Below are 23,761 nucleotides of genomic sequence, written 5' to 3' on the forward strand. Positions count from 1 at the left end.
TGGTGGCATTTTTATATTTTAATGCATTTGTATATTTTTTGCCATTAGTTAGAGTAATCACTTTACTTAGGTGTTAAGGCCCATTTAGACACAACGATTATTGCTCAAAAGATGTCGCTCAAGCGACTTTTGATCGATAATCGTTGTGTCATTTACAGCGCAAGATGAGCGATCCCCTTGCGCTGCGAGCGGAGGATGCAAAAGACAAGCGGGGTGTCCCCGCTTGTCTTCTGCATCCAGCTGTTCCCCGCTCCGTGTGCCTGACTGTTATACAGCTGAGCACTCGGAGCGGAGGATGCAGAAGACAATCTTGTCTTCTGCATCCAGCTGTTTTCTGCACGGAGCGCCCGGCTGTTATACAGCTGAGCTCTCCATGCGGGTATGGAGAACGCAGCTGGACCGCTCTGTTCTTCATACCCAGCCTGTCATCAGGGAGCAGGATACAGCTGAAACAATGGTATCAGCTGTATCCCGCTGTGAATCCCTGATAAGACTCATCGTTGTTTTTCAGCACCCTGAAAGACAACGATGAGCGACAGCTTAACGAAAACTTCAGGATGTCAACGCAGTTACACAACGATTATCGCTTAAAAGACGACTTTTGAGTGAATTCTGAGCGCTAATCGTGGTGTCTAAATGGGCCTTTACTCTGCCTCATCAATCAGGTATGCCTACTCATTATTACAGTGCATGGGAGAAGGAAAACCGCTCCGGCTCTCTACTGAAGCATGTTTATTGAATACACCTTATAGTCTGACGTAGGCTGGTCACATGCTCGCCTCGCCCCTGCAGCAGCCAATTAAATCCAAGTGTTTTGCAGCAAATAACAGTAAGGATATTGTGTGCGTTTTAATAAACATTGCATAAAGAATTTCTTGTCATTACATGCATTACCAGGAGCAGACTGGCTGTATGTTTATTACTAAATCTATGTATGATTCTTTCTATCTATATCTATCTATCTCATATCTATCTATCTATCTCATATCTATCTATCTCCTATCTATCTATCTATCTATCTATCTATCTATCTATCTATCTCATATCTATCTATCTATCTCATATCTATCTATCTCATATCTATCTATCTATCTATCTATCTATCTATCTATCTCATATCTATCTATCCCATATCTATCTATCTATCTCATATCTATCTATCTATCTCATATCTATTTATCTCATATCTATCTATCTATCTATCTATCCCATATCTATCTATCTATCTATCTCATATCTATCTATCTCATATCTATCTATCTATCTATCTATCTATCTATCTATCTATCTATCTGTCTCATATCTATCTGTCTCATATCTATCTATCTATCTCATATCTATCTATCTATCTATCTATCTATCTATCTATCTATCTATCTATCTATCTATCTATCTCATATCTATTTATCTCATATCTATTTATCTCATATCTATTTATCTCATATCTATTTATCTCATATCTATCTATCTATCTCATATCTATCTATCTATCTCATATCTATCTATCTATCTCATATCTATCTATCTATCTATCTATCTATCTATCTATCTATCTATCTATCTATCTATCTATCTATCTATCTATCTCCTATCTATCTCTCTATCTATCTATCTATCTATCTATCCCATATCTATCTATCTATCTATCTATCTATCTATCTATCTATCTATCTATCTATCTATCTATCTATCTATGATATTGCAGGCAAAGTTTCCATTCAATTTTATACTTCTTATATGAGCAGAGATCCCAATGATAAACTTTTTCCCACAGTTTACATATCACTGACTAGAGGCATAAATGTGAGGTTATTCCAATTGTGCGAGCCCATCTGCCCCGTCACGGCGACCTCATTCAGATGGGTCCCTACACTAAGACTAGATTTGTAGAAGAGGAGATACTCAGATGTGGCGTGTGTCACTTCTCCATGTGGCTCATGTCATCCTCTGTCAGAGCACAGAATCACATTGTCCTCTATATGCATCAATATGATGCAGAACCTTCTAATAACTGATCTAGTCTGCAGTTGTTACACGGCACACATTGTATCTATACACTTCTAGGTGGCTTTTATTGTACATTATGTGTGACATTCCAGCAGGAGCCTTGCTGTATGCTACCTTATATGAGAACACCAATGGACAGATAATACTGATGTGAGTGACTATACAGGTAAAGTATCACATTGCAATGGTAAAGCGTTCCCTGGGAATATATAAGTAGCTGCTAGATAAGCCATCACTAGAGCTAGAGGATATAAGAAGGTCAGAGTACATGTAGTGATCAGCTATGTATCTGCTACATAAATGCTACTTACATATAACCAGAGAAGCCCTATAAAGCCAACCAATTACACTGGAGATCTCCTATTCTACATATACAGTGTTAGCATAGGGACCCATCTGAATAAGGAACCCTGGAGGGCCCGATGGGAAGAGAAATGTCATTTACATCCTGCTCTGCTTATTTAGTGACAATACTGAGTGTAATTGGAAGGCTTTGTCCATTGCAGCTTGTCCTGTATTTTGTTTCTTCTAATTATTTTGCTAATGCATCCCTATGGGCAGCTTGATTTGTGGATTTCCCACATGGATGCCACAAATCAAATCTGACCATGGGCATTGGGCCTAAAGAATGCAAGACGGGTTGTAGCTCACCTTATTATGAAAGGAAGAAGTGAAGTTGCTCTCAGAAGAAGGCAGAGAGAAAGAGCTTTCCCATGAGAACAAAGTGTGGGGGTAAATAGAAGAACATTGCACATACAAGCATATAATATTAAACACGTTAACTGTTTAACTGCTGCTTATACTAGCAGGGTGCTATACCTTTCCCAGGCTAGGAGACTTAATACATATGTCCCCATATCCACTTAAAGTGTTTAGCTGCTGCTTATACTAGCAGGGTGCTATACCTTTCCCAGGCTAGGAGACTTAATACATATGTCCCCATATCCACTTAAAGTGTTTAGCTGCTGCTTATACTAGCAGGGTGCTATACCTTTCCCAGGCTAGGAGACTTAATACATATGTCCCCATATCCACTTAAAGTGTTTAGCTGCTGCTTATACTAGCAAGGTGCTATACCTTTCCCAGGCTAGGAGACTTAATACATATGTCCCCTTGTTCATTTGAATTATTTAGCTGCTGCTTATACTAGCAGGGTGCTATATCTTGTCCAGGCTAGGAGACTTAATACATATGTCCCCATATCCACTTAAAGTGTTTAGCTGCTGCTTATACTAGCAGGGTGCTATACCTTTCCCAGGCTAGGAGACTTAATACATATGTCCCCTTGTTCATTTGAATTATTTAGCTGCTGCTTATACTAGCAGGGTGCTATATCTTGTCCAGGCTAGGAGACTTAATACATATGTCCCCATATCCACTTAAAGTGTTTAGCTGCTGCTTATACTAGCAGGGTGCTATACCTTTCCCAGGCTAGGAGACTTAATACATATGTCCCCTTGTTCATTTCAATTATTTAGCTGCTGCTTATACTAGCAGGGTGCTATATCTTGTCCAGGCTAGGAGACTTAATACATATGTCCCCATATCCACTTAAAGTGTTTAGCTGCTGCTTATACTAGCAGGGTGCTATGTCTTTCCCAGGCTAGGAGACTTAATACATATGTCCCCTTATTCATTTGAACTATTTAGCTGCTGCTTACACTAGCAGGGTGCTATATCTTTCCCAGGCTAGGAGACTTAATACATATGTCCCCTTATTCATTTGAACTATTTAGCTGCTGCTTATACTAGCAGGGTGCTATATGTAATAAATATATGCTTTGTATGATGCTTTCAGGGACTCATATCATTATGTGGGGCTCTTTTTATGTCATGTGTTTTTATACTTGTGTGTATTTTTGTGTTTTTCACATTATTATATTTACCTGGCTTCCTATTGATCATTACTATGAAGGTCTTATGGAACTCCTCTTGTCCTTTGGCTCCTGTCATGGTCTCTTGGCGTCACTTGCTGTCGGCTCTATATCAACAAGATAATTTGGTATTTGTGACTTGGAGGCTGTGATTGCTGTGAAATATCTATAATACGGGGCAGCATTGACATGTTACCATAGAAATACCTTGATATCCTCAGAGATAAAGACCCAAAATCGGACTTACAGGTGAGGAGCCTGCGGGCAGCAACCTTCATATTGATGACCAGCAATCCTATTGGTGGTCGCCTCCTGACGTTACTATGGCAATATGAACAACTCTCGATTGATAAGGAAATACCTCTATGTCATGAGACTGCATGTACATTTACTATCTATATAGGATTGTTATTCTGACCCCTATTTTCTATAAAGAGTAAAAATATCAAGTAATTGGTAGTTTTGAGCTCAAATAAAATATATTACTAAATCTATATCCTGTATATGATACTTCATTCCATGTAACGATACAGCGCAGTGCACCTCCTCCCCCTCCATGCAGACTCTATTCTCCTGTTCCCATCTACTTACTGTATTGTTGGATGATGAAACGATGTATCATTTCTTCTAGTCTCAGATGTGTCTCCACCTCTTCAGAGTCAGTGCTGTTGCTCAGGTGGCAGCGAGAGTGATGTCATACCACTTATGATGAGGTCACAGTACTGGAGTTCTGCAACTGCTTAAAGTGGTATTACAGTAATATAAAATTATTCATAGTATTGGGCAGAACTATAGTTACAATCATAAGTATTCCACGCCCCCCCCTCCCTGCAAATTAGGTTTGTCAGGTTTACAGACTTTCAGCTGTAGGCTGAGGGTGCGGTCACACGAGCGTAGGCGTATTTACGTTCGCACGTGCGCAGCGTATAATCGCCGGAAAGAACGTTTTTCGCCGATCATGACCAGAGCTAGAAAGCGTATTATCGTTTGTTCCTACTTTGCAAACTACATTTTCGGCCATCGAATATGCGTTGGCGCGTATTTCGGTCGCGTATGTTCAGTTTTTTTTTCGGGTTGCCGTTTTTACGCGCCGTAAAATCGCCCGTGCGAACGAATACATTCAAAACCAACGCCTCAGATGGTCACGTATATACGATTGGGCGCAAAAACGCGCCGTTTATGCGCTCGTGTGAACGCACCCTGATACTACTGGGGCTACTGTGTGTGTGTGGGGGGGTGTCACTGTTACAATTGGGGTCTATATAAGGGATGGCTCAATAGATTGTTCTGTATGGAATTACATCATACTACAGGAGCGATTAAACCAACCCAAGTTCTTGTCCAGTCTGGGGACAAAAAAAAATAATAATGTAAAATTAATTAAAAATGTTATTGCTTATTAAAAAAAAATTAGAGGTAATAAAAGTAAAAACAAAAACCCTTTTGCCATTCTTATGATAAAAAAACAAATTTGTTATCGCGGCGTCCATAAAAGTCTGATCTATCAAAGTAAGGCATTATTTACCACGCACGTCGAGCGTCCTAAGGGCTTATTCAGATGACCGTATATTGGCTGGGTTTTCACGCCAATATACGGTGTCCTTGTCTGCAGGGGGAGGAGGATGGAACAGCCAGAAGCAGGAACTGAGCTCCCGCCCCCTCCACCATTTGCCACTATTTACAATGGGAGGGGCGGGACGGAGGCTAAGCCCAGGAGCTTAGCTCCGCCCCATCCCTCCTCTCCCATTGCAAATAGTGGCGAGGGGCGGGAGCTCAGTTCCTGCTCCTGGCTCTTCCATCCCCCCCCTGCAGACAAGGACACCGTATATCGGCTCGGCGTGAAAACCCAGCTGATATACGGTCGTCTGCATAAGCCCTAAGAGAAAAAAAAAAAAAGCCAGAATCACACTTTTTTTGGTTACCCTGTCTCCAAGAAAAAAATTAATAAAAAGCGATCAAAGAGTTGTATGTACTTCAAAATGGTACCAAGGGACATTACAGGAAGTCCCACAAAAAAAAAGAATGAGCCTCGCACAACTACGTCAACAAAAAAATAAAAACATTATGGCTGTCGGAAGATGGCGGCAGAAAATAATAAAAAATATATATATATATCTTTGCAAAAAATAAAAGTAGTACAAGAGAAAAAATACTCCATGAATTTGGTGTCATAGTAATTGTACTGATCCCCAGAATAAGGCTAGGGCTTATTCACACAAGCGATATTCTTACACGCGTTTTGTGTAATGCAGAATGCGTCACCCATTGTCTTCTATGGGATTTTAAAGGACATTGCAAGGAACTGGCGTACCGTGTGAATGTGCTGCTGGCTATTGAAATCAGTGGGAAACACTTGTGATCCTTTGATGTGAAACAAGCGCCTGAGGATCGCGATTTCATAGAAGTGACGCAAGGCATTTTTTAATAAAGAAGGCATTGCATCGGCGTGAAAATGCAACTTCTGCGCGATATCGCTGCCTTTTCTCACGGCGACTTTGTAGTGCTCTTTTGCTGGTATTTTTGGTGCGGCTTAAAATATAAGCCCTACCCCAAAAATAAGCCATGTCTTCATTAAGAATCACAATAAATGACCTAAGAGGCGCTACCCGCTCTGCTGCGCATCTCCTTCTGAAGCTGCGGCACTTGTTTGTAGACTTCTGGCAGCGCTTCCTGGTGAAGGAGTTTAAAAGCCCCGCCTCCAGGAAGCTCTGGCTCTAACATAGTAACATAGTATGTAAGGCTGAATGAAGACCATGTCCATGTAGTCCAGCCTGTCTATCCTACTGTGTTGTTGATCCAGAGGAAGGCAAAAAAAAACAAGAGCAGAAGCCAATTAGCCCTTTTGGGGGAAAATTCCTTCCCGACTCCCTAATGGCAATCAGACTGTTCCCTGGATCAACCCCTAATAGTTCCTACCTGCCTGTAAACCAGGATTGACACTTAACCTAAGACTTGTATCCTATAATGTCCTTCCTCTCCAGAAAGACATCAAGTCCCCTTTTAAACTCCTCTATGGATTTTGCCATCACCACTTCCTCAGGCAGAGAGTGCCACAGTCTCACTGCTCTTACAGCAAAGAACCTTTATTTTTGTGTTGGCGATTAAACCTGCTCTGATTGGTTCTTGAGCTGCTCATTCAATCACTGCAGAGCTCGATGAACAAATCACAGCCATTCAATGCGATGGCTGTGATTGGTTCATCGAGCCCTGCAGTGATTGGCTTTGCTGCAGCGCTCAAGAACCAATCAGAGCCAGCAATTCCTGGAGGCGGGGTTTTTGGAAAACTACAGAGCTGCGAAGAGAAGTGCGGCGGTGTGGATAGCGCCTGTCAGGTGATGTAATGTGTTATTTTTGTTTAGGCTGCCTGTCCACGGCCGGGATGGAATATCACTAGCGATATTTTGCCGCGGGGGAGGAGGGGGGAGCACTACCCTGGAGGATTGTGGCAAATCACGGCATGCTGCAATTTTAATCACGCGAGCGGATCATCGCTATGATTCTCCGCTTGTTAACGTTGGGCTGCCTTTTCATAGTTCTCCTATGGAAAGCGTCTCATGCGAGCTCCGCGTGCGATTTATCGCCGCTGATCTCGCGATGACACCTCCCCCGTGGACAGCCAGCCTTAATGTAGCCAGGGCTTATTTTAGGGCTCAAACAGTAGGATTTAGCACGATTTAGAAAGTCGCACGGTTTAGTCGCCGGCGTGACAGCTGCCTGAGCAGCGTCTTTTGCTGCGTCTTGCAGGAATGTTCGGCACTTGTGAACTCTTACACTAAATTCTCACGGGCGAGCGCCAACACGGTCCCAGAACCTCCGCTCGGTATCGTGCTGGCCAGGTGGGTTTTTTACTTAACTTCCAGTTTTTTTTATACAAAACAGCTGGCATCACTTCAATTAACTGGCGATCCGCCAACGCTTGGTTCACGCGTTTCAGTCATGTGACTAACTCCATTCGGAAGAGTTCATATCTGTGCGTCCCGGCTTAAGGGAGTCGTCCAACCAGAAGCGTCCCCCAGCTCTAGTAGAGGGGTCCTATATGGTGGCCCCCTCAGTGACCTCCATGTATTAGGAGAACCGCTCCGATCTCGGCAGGAGCCGCCATAATATCAGCTACACAGGGAAAACGGGCTGCTGCTTCTCAACCATTGTGAATAATTCATCTTGTTTTCCGGGCAAAGAGCAGCTGGGCAGCTAGTAATGGGCAGAGGTCGGCAGCACGAGGGCGACAGAGGGGGAGGAGTTGGCAGAGGTCGGCAGCAAGAGGGCGACAGAGGGGGAGGAGCCAGCAGTAAGAAGGCGGGGGAGGAGGAGGAGCCACAGGCAGCTAGAAGTGGGCAGAGGGTGGTGAAGGGGAGGAGCCGGCATTGAGAGGGCGGTGAAGGAGGAGCCTGCAGCTAGTAGTGCGTTGAGGGGGAGGAGCCGGCAGCTAGTAGTGGGCAGAGGCGCTGAAGGGGAGGAGCCGGCATTGAGAGGGCGGTGAAGGAGGAGGAGCCTGCAGCTAGTACCGTAGTGCGTTGCGGGGGAGGAGCCGACAGTAAGACGGTAGTGAAGGGGGAGGAGTCGGCAGTGAGAGGGAGGTGGCGGAGGAGGAGCCGCCGGGAGTGGCTGGAAGAGTGAGGAGCGTCTCCGTAGTTTCCTGGTCTCAGCTGACAGATGAGAAGCGCCCGGCTGCGGGCTGACCGCTCGGCTGAGCCATGGAGGACCTCGGGGGGCTGGCGTACACCATCTTCACGGCGTGGCTGGCCGTCATCGTCGTCTGCATCATGCTGCCCTCCATGTTCGGGGTGTCTCTGGGCATCTCTGAGGTCTACATGAAGATCCTGGTCAAAATGCTGGAGGTAAAGCGGCTCCCGACTCCACGGCGCAGTCCCTGCCGCACCGACCTCCCCGCTCCTGCAGCTGCCTGTCAGCGCTCGGGGCAGCGGACAGGCTCTCGGGATCCCCCCCGGTCTGGCACGGGTGACGTCACTCTTGTCAATGGGGATACCCTGAGGACTGCTGGAGGGACTAACAGTCAGTAATGTGTGGCTTCAGCCCCAACAGGTGGACGGCCGTTTGTAACCCCATACAGACCAGCTTATTTTGTGCCTTAACCCCTTAAGGACCGCCCCCCCCCCCTATTTTTTTTTCTCCCCCTTTTAAAAAAAAAAACACAAGTTTTATTTCTCATCGCCGTCGCTGTTTTTTGCGGAACGAGTTGTATTTTCCAGTTGTACTATAGAATGTGCTGAAAAACTTTAGAAAGTCTTAGAGTGAAATTGTAAGAAAAATAATTCCGCCATCTTTCGGTGCGTCGTGGTTCTACGGCGCACAAACTGCAACAACAATGACCTGATGGCTTTACTCTACGGGTCGGTGCGATTACTGCGAAATGTATATAGCACTTTATTTATTTATTTTTGCTGTACTACTTTTATTTTTTATTTTTCAAAGATATTTAATTTTTATAGTGGTTTTTTTTTTTTTTTTTTTTGTCGCCATCCTCTGAGCGCCCCCAGCTGTGCGATGTGCGTCCTGTAGTTTCCGTTGGTACCATTCTGGAATACATACAACCTTTTATTCCATTTTTTTTTCTTGGAGATGGTGGGGACCAAAAAAGCGCAAATCTGTCATTTTTAAAAAAAAATTTTCGGCTGACGTTCATCGTGCGCCGTAAATAAAGCTTTACTTTGATCAGACTTTTACGGACGCGGCGATACCAAATATGTGTGTGCTTTATTATTTAGATTGTTCTATTATAAATATGGCAAAAGGGGTGTGTGTTTGTGTGTTTTTTTTTTTTTTTTTTTTGTAGCGCTGTTGTATCGCGAGACAGTTGTACGTTTTTGTCACCCCTGTGAAGGCAGCCGAAGCCGCTTCTTTAGGTGCGTCGTGCGTATATTCTTCACGAGCGACCGTACCATTATGCTCAATTCACACAGGCGAACGCAATATCTGTTCAACTTGGCCAGCTATTGTGCCTGCCAGGTACGGGGTTTTTTTTCACTCGGATGCATTTTTTTTAAATGCAAAAAAAATATAATTTTTATGTGGGGAAATTGCATATAATTTTTTCTTAGTGGTGTTTTTTTTTTAAAAAAAACAGGGTTTTTTTTCTTTAAATGAAACAACTATTGAATTTTGTTTTTGTTTTTTTGTATTTGTTTTTTTTTTTTATTGACCACAATTTAAAAAAAAAAATTTTTAATTGACCACATATTTTTTTTTTTTTAGTCCCGCAGGGAGACTTGAAGATGTGATCGTTCGATCGCTAGCACAGTACACTGCATTTACTTAAGTAGAGCATTCTATTAAGCCTATGACAGCAGCCTATCAGACTCTGTAGGAGGCGAGGTCTAATAGGCTGAGTTAGGCCGCCTGCAGACGGGCGGGTCAGATCCGGTGGTGAGGATTCTCGCCGCGGGACTCGACCCGAGCGCCTGCAGGGACCAGCGAGTACTCGCCCGGCGGCTCCGGCTGTTTGATGTGCCGGCTTGCCATGCAGCTGGCGCATGCGCAAACCGGGGCCGGGTGAGTGACATTTCTGTGCAGAGCTCTGCGAGCCCCGCACAGAAATAAAGCATGCCGCGGTTTGTTTGCTGCGCGATATTTCGCGCGGCCAAATCACGGCCGTCGGCATAGGATTGCGTTTGGTAACGCAATCCTATGCAGGCTTCCAGCGGCGGAAATCCCGCCGCGGAATTTCCGCTCGTGTGCAGGCGGCCTTACATGGAAGCCTATTGGTACTTTGCTATTTGTATGTAGGGTTCCGATGGGTGACAGAAGGAGCTCCTCCACAGGTGAGTGCGAGTGAATGTTCACAGAACGATAACCGCAGACTCCCTGCGTATTTCATCCCTTCTTCTTTTTTTTTTTTTTTTGGCATGCGTAAAGACACAACATATTTAGGGCTTATTCAGACGACCGTATATCGGCCACATATTTACGCTGGCTGATATACGGCGTCCCTCTCTGCTGGGAGGGGGGGGGGGAGGATGGAAGAGCTGGGAGCCGTGCTCTGAGCTCCCGCCCCCTCTCCGCCCCTCTGCACTATTTGCAATGAGGGGAGGCAGCATGGGGGCGGAGCTAATACAAGCTGTACAAGCTTCAATCAGAATGTAGGAAGACGTCAGACAGTGGATTGGAAAGGGTTAAATGGGTGGTCCAGAAGAGGAGGGGCTACAAATAAATTAATAACCACCTCTTAAATCCACTATCCAGTGCAGATGCTCTAGCGGCTGCCAGTCGATGCCCGCCACAGCCAGTGGCCTCAGTGGGTATGTGCCATTCTTGCTCCCCCTGCCAAATGATGATTGATCACAGACAGCCACAACTCGCCGTAAAGAATGGACTGATGGGGATCACTAGCGCGTCTGCGGCGGATGGAGGGAGTGAAGAGGCGACCGGTGTGACTTGTTTCTTGCTGACGACTCTTTGAACAATGACGGCTCTTTCTAAGTTCGTTATCCTATATTGGCTTCTCCTCGGGGGTTAATATGGACGTATTGTTACAGCGTATTCCACGTGGGTTCCGTGCTGCATTAATCTGTCGTAGGCGGCCATGTTTTTGCTCACACCAATTGAGCAAAATAGGTGCACAAGAAAAATCGAATTTGAACCCCCTTCCTGGTTAGGGGTTCAAATTCCCCGCCTCCAGGAGTCACTGGCTGTGATTGGCTCTCAAGCTTCGCGGCTCAGCCAATTGGAGCCAGCGCTCGATGAACCAACCACAGCCATCCATTGGCTGTGACTGGTTCATCGAACGTTGGCTGTGATTGGCTGAGCTGTGACGCTCGAGAACTAATTGCAATTTGAACCCCTGACCAGGAAGCGTTGAGAGAATACTACCAGCGAGAGTCGGGGAGCTGCAGAGAAGGCATGGCGGAGTGAACAACGGCTGTTAGGTCATGTATGGTTTTTGGGCAGCCAGGGCGTATTTTCGAGGTGGGACTTCTATTTCAAGCCCGCCTGAAACTCCTGGCAAAATAGCGCTATGAAGTTTTGATTGGTTGAGAGATTATCGGTCAGCAGATCGCCGGTACGACCGTTTTCTATCCTCTTAGGCAGATTTGATGCCATTTTTCCCACAATGCAAATATATGAACCATCAACCATATGTAGAAAAGCAGAATCTTCTGGATTGTGGACCGGGCCTTCACTGCTGTTATTGGTTGTATACGGTATGTACGGTCTGACTCCTCCTCTAGGGGCGCTCTCTGACTTGTACAGCGCTGCGGAATATGTTGGTGCTATATAAAGAGAATCTACAGAAGTGACTGTAGAGCTAAAGCTGGTCTGTACACCATCGGTGAGCCTGAGTGATCTGTGTCCTTCCTCAGCCTGGACTCTAATTATAAACTGCCTACGCAACACACATTCCTGTTCAGACTTTGGATTTAACCCCTTAAGGACCAGGGTGTTTTGGTGCTAAAGGACCAGACTCTTAAGGATTATTAACCATGTGGTTGTTTTACTGTTATGTATGTATATATAATATATATTTATTTAATCCTTCAGCCACCAAAATTTTTTCTTTTTCGCACTTTGCCCCTGTAGCTGGAGCATCCATAGGAGCCCCAGTTACCAGGGAAAACATCCCCTGTAGTAAAATTAGTTGCTAGCAGAGCTGATCCTGGTCTGCGTAAGACCCTGCAGCTCTGCTGTAGCAAGGGGCGACTGGCAGTAACGTGATCGCTGGGACGATTAGCGCATCTAACACTTCTACTTTGATTCCCAAGTACATGGCGCTCATTGAGCGATATGTAGGCAGAGAAGGCAGAAGCGGTTAAAAAAAACTGCTTCTGCCTTCTCCTCCAGGTCCTTGGCTGTGACGAACAGCCAAAGACCCAACCTACTACTGCTAGATTCCAGCTTTAATCCCACACCACACTTTTGCTATCGGACAGATTAAAGCCCAGGGCCAATCGCTGTAAATTGACTGTGCTTGGGCCTTAAAGGGTTAAATACAGTCCTGTTCAGTAAACGGGTATTTTAAAAGGGTATTCCTATTTTCTAAAGCGATGGCACATAGCTAGGATATGGCATCACTTGATGATCTGCGGGGGTCCGACTTCTAAGAACCCCATGATCCTATGAAGAGGCTGCAGCCCTCTCGCTGTTCCCTGCGACCTGGAATGGAGTTGTGCTACAGTTTTTCTGCGCAGCAAGTGGCTGGGTTGCTGTGGGTCTATTCCTAAAGAATAGACTCAGAGCAGAGAAGAGCGAGCATACTCGGTAAGGCGATATACTCGAGAGAGCATCGCCTTTTTCGAGTACCTGCTGCCTTGTCCCTGAAGATTCGGGGGGGGGGAGGCCTCAGGGGTCGGGGGCTGTGCGGGGCAGCATGGGGGAGTGGGGAGGAGAGTGAGAGACCCCTCTCTCACTCCCTTCCGATTCCCTCCGCAACCCTCCGCTCACCCCCGCCCCCCCCCCCCCCCGAATCTTCAGGGACGAGCCAGCAGGTACTCGAAAAAGGCGATGCTCTCTCGAGTAGATCGCCTTACCGAGTATGCTCGCTCATCTCTACCCCAGAGCAATCCTAAAGTGATGGCACTGGTTAGCAGATGGTGAAAAATGAATAGCTTCTCTTCCTAATGAGCCCACCTACCTCTGCGATTCGGTTCCCAGCTTATTCGACCTCGTATGCAAATCGGCCAAGAAGAGTGGTTCTGATTCTTGAGCTGCCCAGCCGACCGCGGACCGTCTCTTGACATACACTATTTCCTCTGTCATGGTTGGCTCCGCAGATCACTAATTGCCGTGGCGGTTCTCAGCTGGATGGCTTCCCCCTGCAGATTTCTATATGGCATCCGATAACTTTGGAACCCATTTATGAAGGTAGCTGGGCTCGTTGGGAATAGAGGGGGCGTTAGAAGGGATTAATAACTTTTCTTCAACCACTTCAAGACTGTCAAATGCATATAAGTGTATATGAAACTCCATATACATGACTTGTGCCGGGTTTTCCACATACGGTCGCGTGAGCCCCACCTAAGTGAATGAGTATATAACATGCGCTATAGTTGGTTATTTTGCTATCCTAATCAATACAATTCTGTTGCCCCTCCTCTTCAATCTATGGGCCAATGGGATAAAGATGGCATTAGGAATTATTGCTTTGACTTGGACCCCATTGCCGCTATGGCCACACAAGCATAGGTGCGGTTTGTGTTCCATCCACTTGTTTCTTCACAATAACGGGAATGAATTCCTGGAGGAGGAATCTGGCTTTTTAAAGGGGTTGTCCCGCGCCGAAACGGGTTTTTTTTTTTTTCAACAGCCCCCCCCGTTCGGCGCGAGACAAACCCGATGCAGGGACCTAAAGAAAAATCCGCACAGCGCTTACCTGAATCCCCGCGCTCCAGTGACTTCTTACTTACCGGCTGAAGATGGCCGCCGGGATCTTCTCCCTCGGTGGACCGCAGGGCTTCTGTGCGGTCCATTGGCTGGAATCGGCATGTGACGGGGCGGAGCCACAAGGAGCCGCTCTTCGGCACGAGCGGCCCCATTCAGAAAAGAAGACAGGACTGCGCAAGCGCGTCTAATCCGGCGATTAGACGCTGAAAATTAGACGGCACCATGGAGACGAGGACGCCAGCAACGGAACAGGTAAGTGAATAACTTCTGTATGGCTCATAATTAATGCACAATGTACAATACAAAGTGCATTAATATGGCCATACAGAAGTGTATAGACCCACTTGCTGCCGCGGGACAACCCCTTTAAATTATAAAAAAAAAGATTCCCGTGGTTGTGGTGGTCAATAGAGAACAGTTGGGCAATGGGGCAGATGATTAATGTTGGTCATTAGGTTACTTAACGGTATTCTATATTTCTTTTCTTCCAGTGGGCAACTTTAAGAATTCAAAAGCGTTTTGAAGAACACAAAAAAATTCGAATTGTTGCATCCAATGGTAAGAGTTCAACTAAATATCACTGATACTGCATGATGGAGACTGCGATGCCAATTGTTATAAGGCAACGCTGAATGTGCTCCATATGGCGATACGATACAAGGGGGGGGGGGGGGGGGGGTTATAACTATAACTTTTCTCTCGACTTTAATGGCACTGGTGAGCTGTAACATTAAGACCACCTGTCTAATATTGTGTAGGGCTCCCCTTGTACTACCAAAACGGCTGTGATCCATCGAGCAATGGATTTGACTAAATCTGACCGTGTCCCATGCATGGTACCTGGCTCCAAGACCTTAGCAGCAGATCTTTTAACCCTTTCCAATCCACTGTCTGATGACATTCTGATTGAAGGCTGTACAGCTCCGATGTCAGAAGACGTCCAGCAGGGTATTCTTACTGTAGATTTACTCTGTTGTCGGGAGCCTCTCCAGCATGTCCCATACCGCAGTACTGGCTCTAGCCAGCAGATGGCGCCATTGTATAATGGCTGAAAGAGAAAGCCCCCTAGGAAACCCTGAATCAAAGTAGGATTGCAAAGGGTTAAAGGTGATTTTGCAGGTTTAGAATAACATGGTTGTCTGTTTTCTTGCAAAAAAAAAAAAAGCACCACCCGTGTCTATTGTTTCTCTGCTTTTGCAATTCACCTCTATTCAAGGGATTTGTGTTTGAGTTGCAATTCTACATACAACCAGTAGACAAGTGTGGCGCTGTACTTTAAAGAGGGGGGAAAAAAGCAGTCATGTTGCACTAATCCTGGGCAACCGCTTCTTGTCCTGTACGGTGGGGGTCTCCATGGATTGGAGTTACTTTTCTAGTACGTCTGTGGGGTTCTCGACCAGATTGAGATCTAGGGAATCTGGAGGCCAAGTCATCGCATTGAACTGTTTCTCATGTTCCACAAACATTTCCTGAACCGTTGCTGGACACCTTATTCTGCTACAGGAGGCCACTGACCTTAGTACTTACGACCCCCCCCCCTCCCCCGCTACCGATGTAATTATCGAAAAACCCATTTAACAGCCCAAAGCGAGCTGTAATAAACCAGACGCTGAGCGGTACATTGTGTGCTTCCTGCTCCTTGTCACACCCAAACCTATTGTCATTTGTTTTACTTTATAGCCAAATGTTTCTTGGCTTGGTGAAATCTCAGCACTCTGGTTATTTTCTGTCCTATACAATATTGGTCATACACCGACGTCTGTTGAACTACTAGTTTCAGCATTTTTTTCTTCTTTTTGAACCTTTTTGTGGTCCCATTATTTTGATTACAGTAGTTAGACTTACAAGAATGTTTTTAGGATTTACTTGGAACTAACTTATTAAAGGTGTTGTCCCGCGAAAGCAAGTGGGGGTATACACTTCTGTATGGCCATATTAATGCACTTTGTAATGTACATCGTGCATTAATTATGAGCCATACAGAAGTTATTCACTTACCTGTTCCGTTGCTAGCGTCCCCGTCTCCATGATGCCGTCTAATTTCAGCGTCTAATCGCCCGATTAGACGCGCTTGCGCAGTCCGGTCTTCTCCCTTCTGAATGGGGCCGCTCGTGCCGGAGAGCTGCTCCTTGTAGCTCCGCCCCGTCACGTGTGCCGATTCCAGCCAATCAGGAGGCTGGAATCGGCAATGGAGCGCACAGAGCCCACGGTGCACCATGGGAGAAGACCTGCGGTGCATCGTGGGTGAAGATCCCGGCGGCCATCTTACTAAGGTAAGTAAGAAGTCGCAGGAGCGCGGGGATTCGGGTAAGTACTGGACGGTTGTTTTTTTTTTACCCCTGCATCGGGTTTGTCTCGCGCCGAACGGGGGGGCTATTGAAAAAAAAAAAAACCCGTTTCGGCGCGGGACAACCCCTTTAAGTCTACTAGCTCTCTAAAGTTTTATCTTTCTAGATATATCCCTAAAACAACAACAAAAAAAATCTCCAAAAATGTGATCAAGCTATAATACAACGTGCAAAAGTTCTTTTGCTAGTTGCTCTTGTAGACTACATTAATTTAAACAGCAGCGGTATAGTTCTGCCTCTTCTTGTAGTTTATAACTATAACCAATATAGTAAACAAAAATTTACCAGGACCCATTACTGCAGCTCTGAATGCAAGTTTCTATCTTCATCTCCTAAAATTCAGGAGGACTGAAGTGTTGGCGGTATGACCTATGCTGCTGAGAGTACCTGGGAAGGGCTGGAGCGAACTGGTTATTGGAAGCCCTTGGACAGTTGGCCCATTTTACCCGGTTGCATGCCGGCTCTGACTGTAATATTAAATTAGACATATATTGTAGCGCAGGTAAAGATCTGAACTTCCTGACCTGTGCTAGGATCAGGGTCACCTGAGCATGAATACCCAATTCTCAAACAGGTTTTCGTTCTTGACAGTTCCTACTTAACAGACCCTTTAATACTGTCCAAACAGGGTGGAAATGGGTCAAGGTATTCCTGTTATCAAAATGCTGATGGCAGCATTTCAATCTGTGTTTGTTCTTATGTGTGATGACTAAATCTAAGATATGTAGAGAGAACCTTTGTGTTGCAGTTTATGCACAGAGGTCGGTTTCGAACTGTTGAGAATCTTGGTGCATTGCAAAACTCACAAAACTTGCATGAACATGAACCCCATTCTTTTTAATGGAGTCATGCACATGAGAATCGCAGTGGCATGTTTTATCTTTTGGCGGTCCTTGGAATGCATGCCCATTATTTTCAATGGGACATTAAAACACATTGCATGCTATGCGAGATTTCCCATTGAAAACGGTGGGAAACACTAGGGCAGCATCCGTAGATGTTACGGTGGCTCTACCATCCCCTCCCCAGTTCCGGGTAGCACGGGACCTGTCGATGTCGCCACATGGGGAGGTCACAGAAAAATAAACAGGGATGGCAACCGGGAAAAGTTACTTGAAAGTCTTTAGTTGTCACGGGTGACGCCACCATTCCTTTTCTTTGGTGCGACTCGTCTTTGGAATAAACGGAGTTTATGCAAAGTAGTACTTTTCTGGACACGGCGTGAACAGTCAATATCCACCTTACTGAACAACACAGAATACAATCCAATGGTATAATTTGGCAAAGCAGCAGTGGAGGAATACGGGGCATCCATACAAAGTCCACAGTCCAGTTATCTGTGTCTTGCTTACTGTCCTGGAATAAAAGCTCTCAACACTGGCTTGCTCTTAATAACTCACTGGATACTTGCATGCAAACAACTCCTTTTCCCCTTGTACTCATCATGAGCACTGAAGACACTTGCAATTACATCCGCGGAGGACATGCATCCTGAAATCTCTCGGCCTCCTCCATCTTCTCCACACTCAGAATGAAGGTGTCTGAGCACGGGCAGACTCTCACTAACTCCTTGCTATCCTTCTCTCTGCCTCTCTCCTTGCAAACATATGTAATATGATCATGTGATACACGCAAGATACATTTGTATCTTTTGTTATCAGTGGAGTTATGGAGGGCCCCTCCATAACTGTATGCATGCATTTGTCTTGTCAGTGTCTTCTATGTTGCAAGAATGGTGTGCGTTGACTAGCTGCAGCACTAAAAGGCTTACCTGTCTGGTATGTGAGCTGACTGTCTGGAAAATGTATCCGTTTGTCATGTGACCTTATGAGATATATGTGCTTAGAAGGGAGTTCTGGGCTGAAAGCATTCTGTTCTGGACCTGCAGCAGAGAGGTCTTCAGGAGTTTCACACGATACGTCCGTGCGTTATGTGGTCGGCCACTCGGTTCTACTGCTGGGGAAATATATGGGAAGGCCTGTGTCTTCCTATGGCCATCACAGCTGCTTGTGGTCGATAAGGTAGGCAGACATCTTTTGAAGAGAGGTTGACTTCATGTGGCAACCCCATGGAATGATCAAAGCTTTCAGATGCTCATAGGCAAAATTTTAATCAAGAATACATAGAATAGACTAAAATGTAAAGTTTCCCTAACCTTATCATGTATGTGTATATATAAGGAATAACCCCGTGCATCACTTGAATTCAGTCTTGTTTCACCCTATTCCCCTCAGTGAACTCTCTCTAATTCTCAGTTCACACTGAGCTGGTGGGTATAGATTACCTGCTATGATGGCTCCCATATTCTGCACGCAGACAGAAGAGGAGATTCTGCTTTTCACCATCTTCTTGGCCCTCCAGCAAATAGCATTTTTTTTCATCCACATGTAGTCCGCTGCCAGCATAAGGACCCATATTTATTCTATGTGGTAACACACCATGGTTGAGGTTGTTCACGCAGTCCTTGTGGAAAAATAAAAAAAACCTCATCACATGCACTATGCTGATCCGTTTTACGGACAAGACTCGCCTAATAAAGTCAACGGGGATAGGAAAAAGATGAACACTTTGATACTGTCCAAGGAATTACGCAAGTGTGCACCTAGTCTTAAACATAGAGAGAAGCAGCAACATTGAGAAGTACTGAGCAGTGGAGCTGTGATTCAGTAGCCGTGAGATAGGAAAATTGTATAAGCTGCAGCACCATGTATGTCTTTCTGCAACTCCCCCTTTTTTTTTCACCCTCTGCTGTAATTTGTTCTGTCACTGAATTTAGTATTACTGTCTACCAAAATCCAATCTGACTGACTCTTCTAACTTACTGAGACAAAGGAATCTAGTAGCAGCCACCGCTTGTGCAGCATGTATTACGGAGAGGAGAATGAGCGTCCGCTGGATCCCTGCGCCAATGCTGCTGTCCAGTGCAGATCACCGGTGGAGCTGGTCGGCTGCATACAGATATTGTAAATCTGTGGTCCTGTCCAGTGAGGGGGCTTTATCTGGGCAGGTGCCTCCAGGTCAGCATGTCCAATTACTTGTATGCAGGAAGGGATGCCTCACCTTTCACTAAAATTTTTTATTTTTTTTTCTGGTTGTCAATTTAGGGGTGGGTCCGTTGCGTACTCCGGCTGTTAATGCCGTACAAGTTAAGACTCGCTTGTCCCGAGAGTTTAAGAACTGGTTTCTCCTTTGGCTCCATATAGTCCCAGCGTTCTCACACTCAGCAACTCCCACTCATGTAAAGTCTAAAGAGCATTGTTATAAATAGCAAGTCCATCCAGTGTTGTGTGCAGGTACTCGGCTCCTGCGACCTCGGGGCCGTACTCCGGCCTACACGCCTTTGTTCCAAACACATGGGTATGTGCAAGAGGGAAGTACATTAAAAGTATCTGGCGAGAACAGAAAAATAAACTAGCTGCAGTTGGCAGTGATCCCAATCCCGGGTTTAGGGCGCAGCAGAGCGTTGTACCATGGCGGAGTTGGCACTTGTGAAATAAAGGAAGATATGCTGGCCTCCGAACTTACTATTGCTGCCATCATATGATAGTATTGAACTCTGTCCTTCAGCTCCCGAGCACCAAGGGCATCTGCTTACTCCATGTGTGAAAGAGGCAGAAATCCAAGGCTGCTCCTTCATGCACTCAAAAAAAAAATATATATATATATTTTTTATTTTTTTTCCAAAATTGTCGCAATGCTCTTTAAAGCGGATCAGTCGGGTTAATATAGTACAGAAGTAGTGATCTGCTATATAGCTCAGAGCGCTGAAAGAATACATCAAGCTTATGGTTAAAGCTTGTTCTCATGGGCCTAAGTGCTTTTCGGCTGTGCGAATACGCCACGTGTTAGTGTGTCCGAAATGCACTTTCGCCCGCGTATTTTGCCCGCTCCGCTGTGTATTTGTGAGTCAAAATACACCGCGTGTTTGTGCGCACAAATATACGCGCACAATTTGTTTTGTGCATATGTGCGCTGTAAATACGTAGGTGTTCTGCGTATGTCGCGCACGTTTATACAGGTCCAATGATTTCAATGGACTTTTGCGCTGCACACAATAGAACACTATGCATATTTTTTTGGCACGACCGCATTGTGTATTCAAAATATAGTATTAATCATCATTATCTTTATTTGTGTAGCACCAACTTATTCTGCAGCGCTTTCGAGGCACATGGGGAACACAATACGAAAATTACAGAAGTTGCGTATGGTATTCAATTGTTTGGAAGCAAAGGGGGTGGGTGATACAGAAGGTACAAGAGGGAGCACAAAAATGAGACAATAGCGTGATATTCAGATTTTAGGACACAAACTGGGTAGGGCTAGTACAGGAGGTATGGGGCAGGAGGTGTATGTGATGGGCAAAAGTGGAAAGCTATAGGTAGGGGCAGGGGGCATATTATGGGGGTGAAGGACTAGATGAGGAGGTTTGCTATGCTACTTTGAAGAGGTGCGTCTTTAAGGCGTGTCTGAAGTTTCATGTGTCGGCGATTGTCTGGATGTTTTGGGGTAAAGCGTTCCAGAGGATGGGTGTTGCTCTAGAGAAGTCCTGGAGGCGAGCATGAGAGGCTCATATTAGAGGGGTGTTTAGTCGGAGTGTGTTAGCAGAGCGGAGCACGTGGATGGGTGATGTATGGACAGGAAGGAAGCGATGGTGGCGTGGCGCGGCGCCATGGAGGGCATTGTGTGAGGGTGATGAATTTGAATTGAGTCCTGTAGTGTTTGGATAGAAAGATGAGTCCAGCTGCCACATTTAGTATGCATTGGAGAGGGGAGAGTCTGGTGCGGGAAAGACCAATCAGTTGTAGTAGTTGGGTCAGGAATCGATGAGGACGACTAGTGTCTTTAGCGTGTCAATGGTGGGAGACGGCCAGATTTTAGCAATATTTCTGGGGTGCAGGTGGCATGTTCGGGCCAGAGATTGGATTTGGGGGATGCGGGCATGCTGTCTGGGGGTTATGATGGTGCCAGATACTCATATGGAGATGTTGGGGTGGTTGAGGGAGGTCAAGTTTGAGAAAAGGGGAGGTCGTGGTGTTAGAGACAGTGGACAGACAGTCGGTGATGTCTTGGAGTAAAGGTGCAGAGATGTCACAGGAAGAGGTGTACAACTCGGTGTCGTCAGCATAGAGGTGATATCGGAGGCCAAATCTGCAGATGGTGAGTCCGATTGGGGCTGTATAGATAGAGATGGGGGCCAAGGACTGAGCCCTGTGGGACCCCAATAGCAAAAGGAGGGTAGGATAGGAGATGGAGCAAGCGACGGAGACGCTGAATGAGCAGTCAAAGAGGTAGGAGGGGAACCAGGAGATCAATGTCCATTTAGGTTGATAGAGCGAAGCATAGAGAGAAGGAGGTTATGGTCAACAGTGTCAAGGAGGATTAGTGGGGAGTAGTCGCCCCTCGATTTGGCCGTCATCGGGTCGTCTGATAATTTTGTGAGGGCAGTTTCAGTCGAACGTAGGTGGCGGAAGCTGGACTGGAGGGGGCCGAGAAGAGCGTTATCGGAGAGAAAGCATGTGAGGTGGGAGTAGACCAGCTGTTCAAGTAGTTTAGAGATAAAGGGGAGGTTAGAAATGGGTCGGTAGCTGGCAGCGTAGGTCGGGTCAAGGGTAGGTTTCTTTATCAGTCGGGATATCATGGAGTGCTTGAATGAAGAAGGGAAAATACCAGAGGTCAGGGAAAGGTTGAAGATGGTGGTGAGGTGGGTAATGACAGCCAGGGAGAGGGGCCGGAGGAGTAGAGAGGGAAGAGGGTCACTAGCGTAGGTGGTGGGGTGCGCAGCAGAAAGCAGTCTTTAGATTTCTTTCTCTGTCGTTGGTTCAAGTATAGGTAGTAAATGAGTGAGTGATTCAGTGCTGAAGAGACCAGGATCAGGGCTGGCCGTGTAATGTTCAGAAACTTCTTTTCAGGTTTTTTTTTTTTCTTTGAAGTGGGCGGCTACGGAGGCCTGTTCTTTGGGACCGAGGAGTGAGTGAAAGGTGTTGAAGAGTCGTTTGTGGTTTTGGAATAGTGATGAGACGAGGGAGGTGAAATAGACTTGCTTGGCATGGTGGAGGGAGAGGTTGTAGGTTTTAATCATATGGGCTCCATTCACTACTACGTATTATGCACGTTTAAATTTTGCGCGTGTAATTTAGAGGTGTAAATACGCCAGCGAGGACAAGCCCTTTGGATCCGGAGCAGTGGCTGACGGGCTTCTGTGCACATGTGTACGCAGCAGCCTGTTGTCACCGCAGAGAAGGGAGGTGCAGCACTCTCAGCAATACTTAGGGGATTCATACTTAGTCCTAGTAGACTAGTAAGAGAACAAGGCCGGCTCGATTTTCTTCACCATTCAGTTCACAATTTTAACCCTTTCCAATCCACTGTCTGACATCATGATCCACTGTCTGACGTCTTAAGACATTATGATTTAAAGGGGTTGTCCCGCGGCAGCAAGTGGGTCTATACACTTCTGTATGGCCATATTAATGCACTTTGTAATGTACATTGTGCATTAATTATGAGCCATACAGAAGTTATTCACTTACCTGCTCCGTTGCTGGCGTCCTCGTCTCCATGGTTGCCGTCTAATTTTCGCCGTCTAATGGCCAAATTAGACGCGCTTGCGCAGTCCGGGTCTTCTTCTCTTCTCAATGGGGCTCGGTGTAGCTCCGTGTAGCTCCGCCCCGTCACGTGCCGATTCCAGCCAATCAGGAGGCTGGAATCGGCAATGGACCGCACAGAAGAGCTGCGGTCCACGGAGGTAGAAGATCCTGGCGGCCATCTTCAACCGGTAAGTAAGAAGTCACCGGAGCGCGGGGATTCAGGTAAGCGCTGTGCGGTGTTCTTTTTTAACCCCTGCATCGGGGTTGTCTCGCGCCGAACGGGGGGGGGGGGGGGGGTTGAAAAAAAACAAAAACCTGTTTCGGCGCGGGACAACCCCTTTAAGGCTCTACAGCTCTGATGTTGGATCGCGTCCGTCGGGGTTCTCTTACTGTATATTGCCAGCCTCTCTGCTGTCAGAGCCTATCCAACGTCACCTCATGCAGTACTGGCTTTAGCCAGCAGATAGCGCTGTTGTATAATGGCAGAAAAAGAGGAAGCTCCCTAGGAAAACCAGGATACAAATTGGATTGGAAAGGGTTAATATTAAAAACTTTCTTTTTGAAGAATTCAGACTTTTTGAGACAAGATGGTATATTGGACGCTTTC

At 45.9% G+C, this 23,761-nt stretch overlaps 1 protein-coding gene across 1 annotated transcript in view; it reads left to right on the forward strand.

The window, feature by feature from the left end:
• The first annotated feature begins 8,478 nt into the window (after positions 1 to 8,478).
• GPAT3 (glycerol-3-phosphate acyltransferase 3) overlaps positions 8,479 to 23,761 on the forward strand; it is a 37,550-nt gene continuing 22,267 nt past the window's right edge. Inside the window, exons 1-2 of the mRNA XM_066574356.1 lie at positions 8,479 to 8,719; positions 14,708 to 14,774. Of these exons, the coding sequence (XP_066430453.1) occupies positions 8,576 to 8,719; positions 14,708 to 14,774 (211 nt within the window). The 5' untranslated portion in view covers positions 8,479 to 8,575. The remainder of the gene's footprint in view (positions 8,720 to 14,707; positions 14,775 to 23,761) is intronic.

The sequence above is a fragment of the Eleutherodactylus coqui genome, chromosome 7, assembly GCF_035609145.1.
Source record: "Eleutherodactylus coqui strain aEleCoq1 chromosome 7, aEleCoq1.hap1, whole genome shotgun sequence".
In the NCBI taxonomy this organism is placed as follows: domain Eukaryota; kingdom Metazoa; phylum Chordata; class Amphibia; order Anura; family Eleutherodactylidae; genus Eleutherodactylus; species Eleutherodactylus coqui.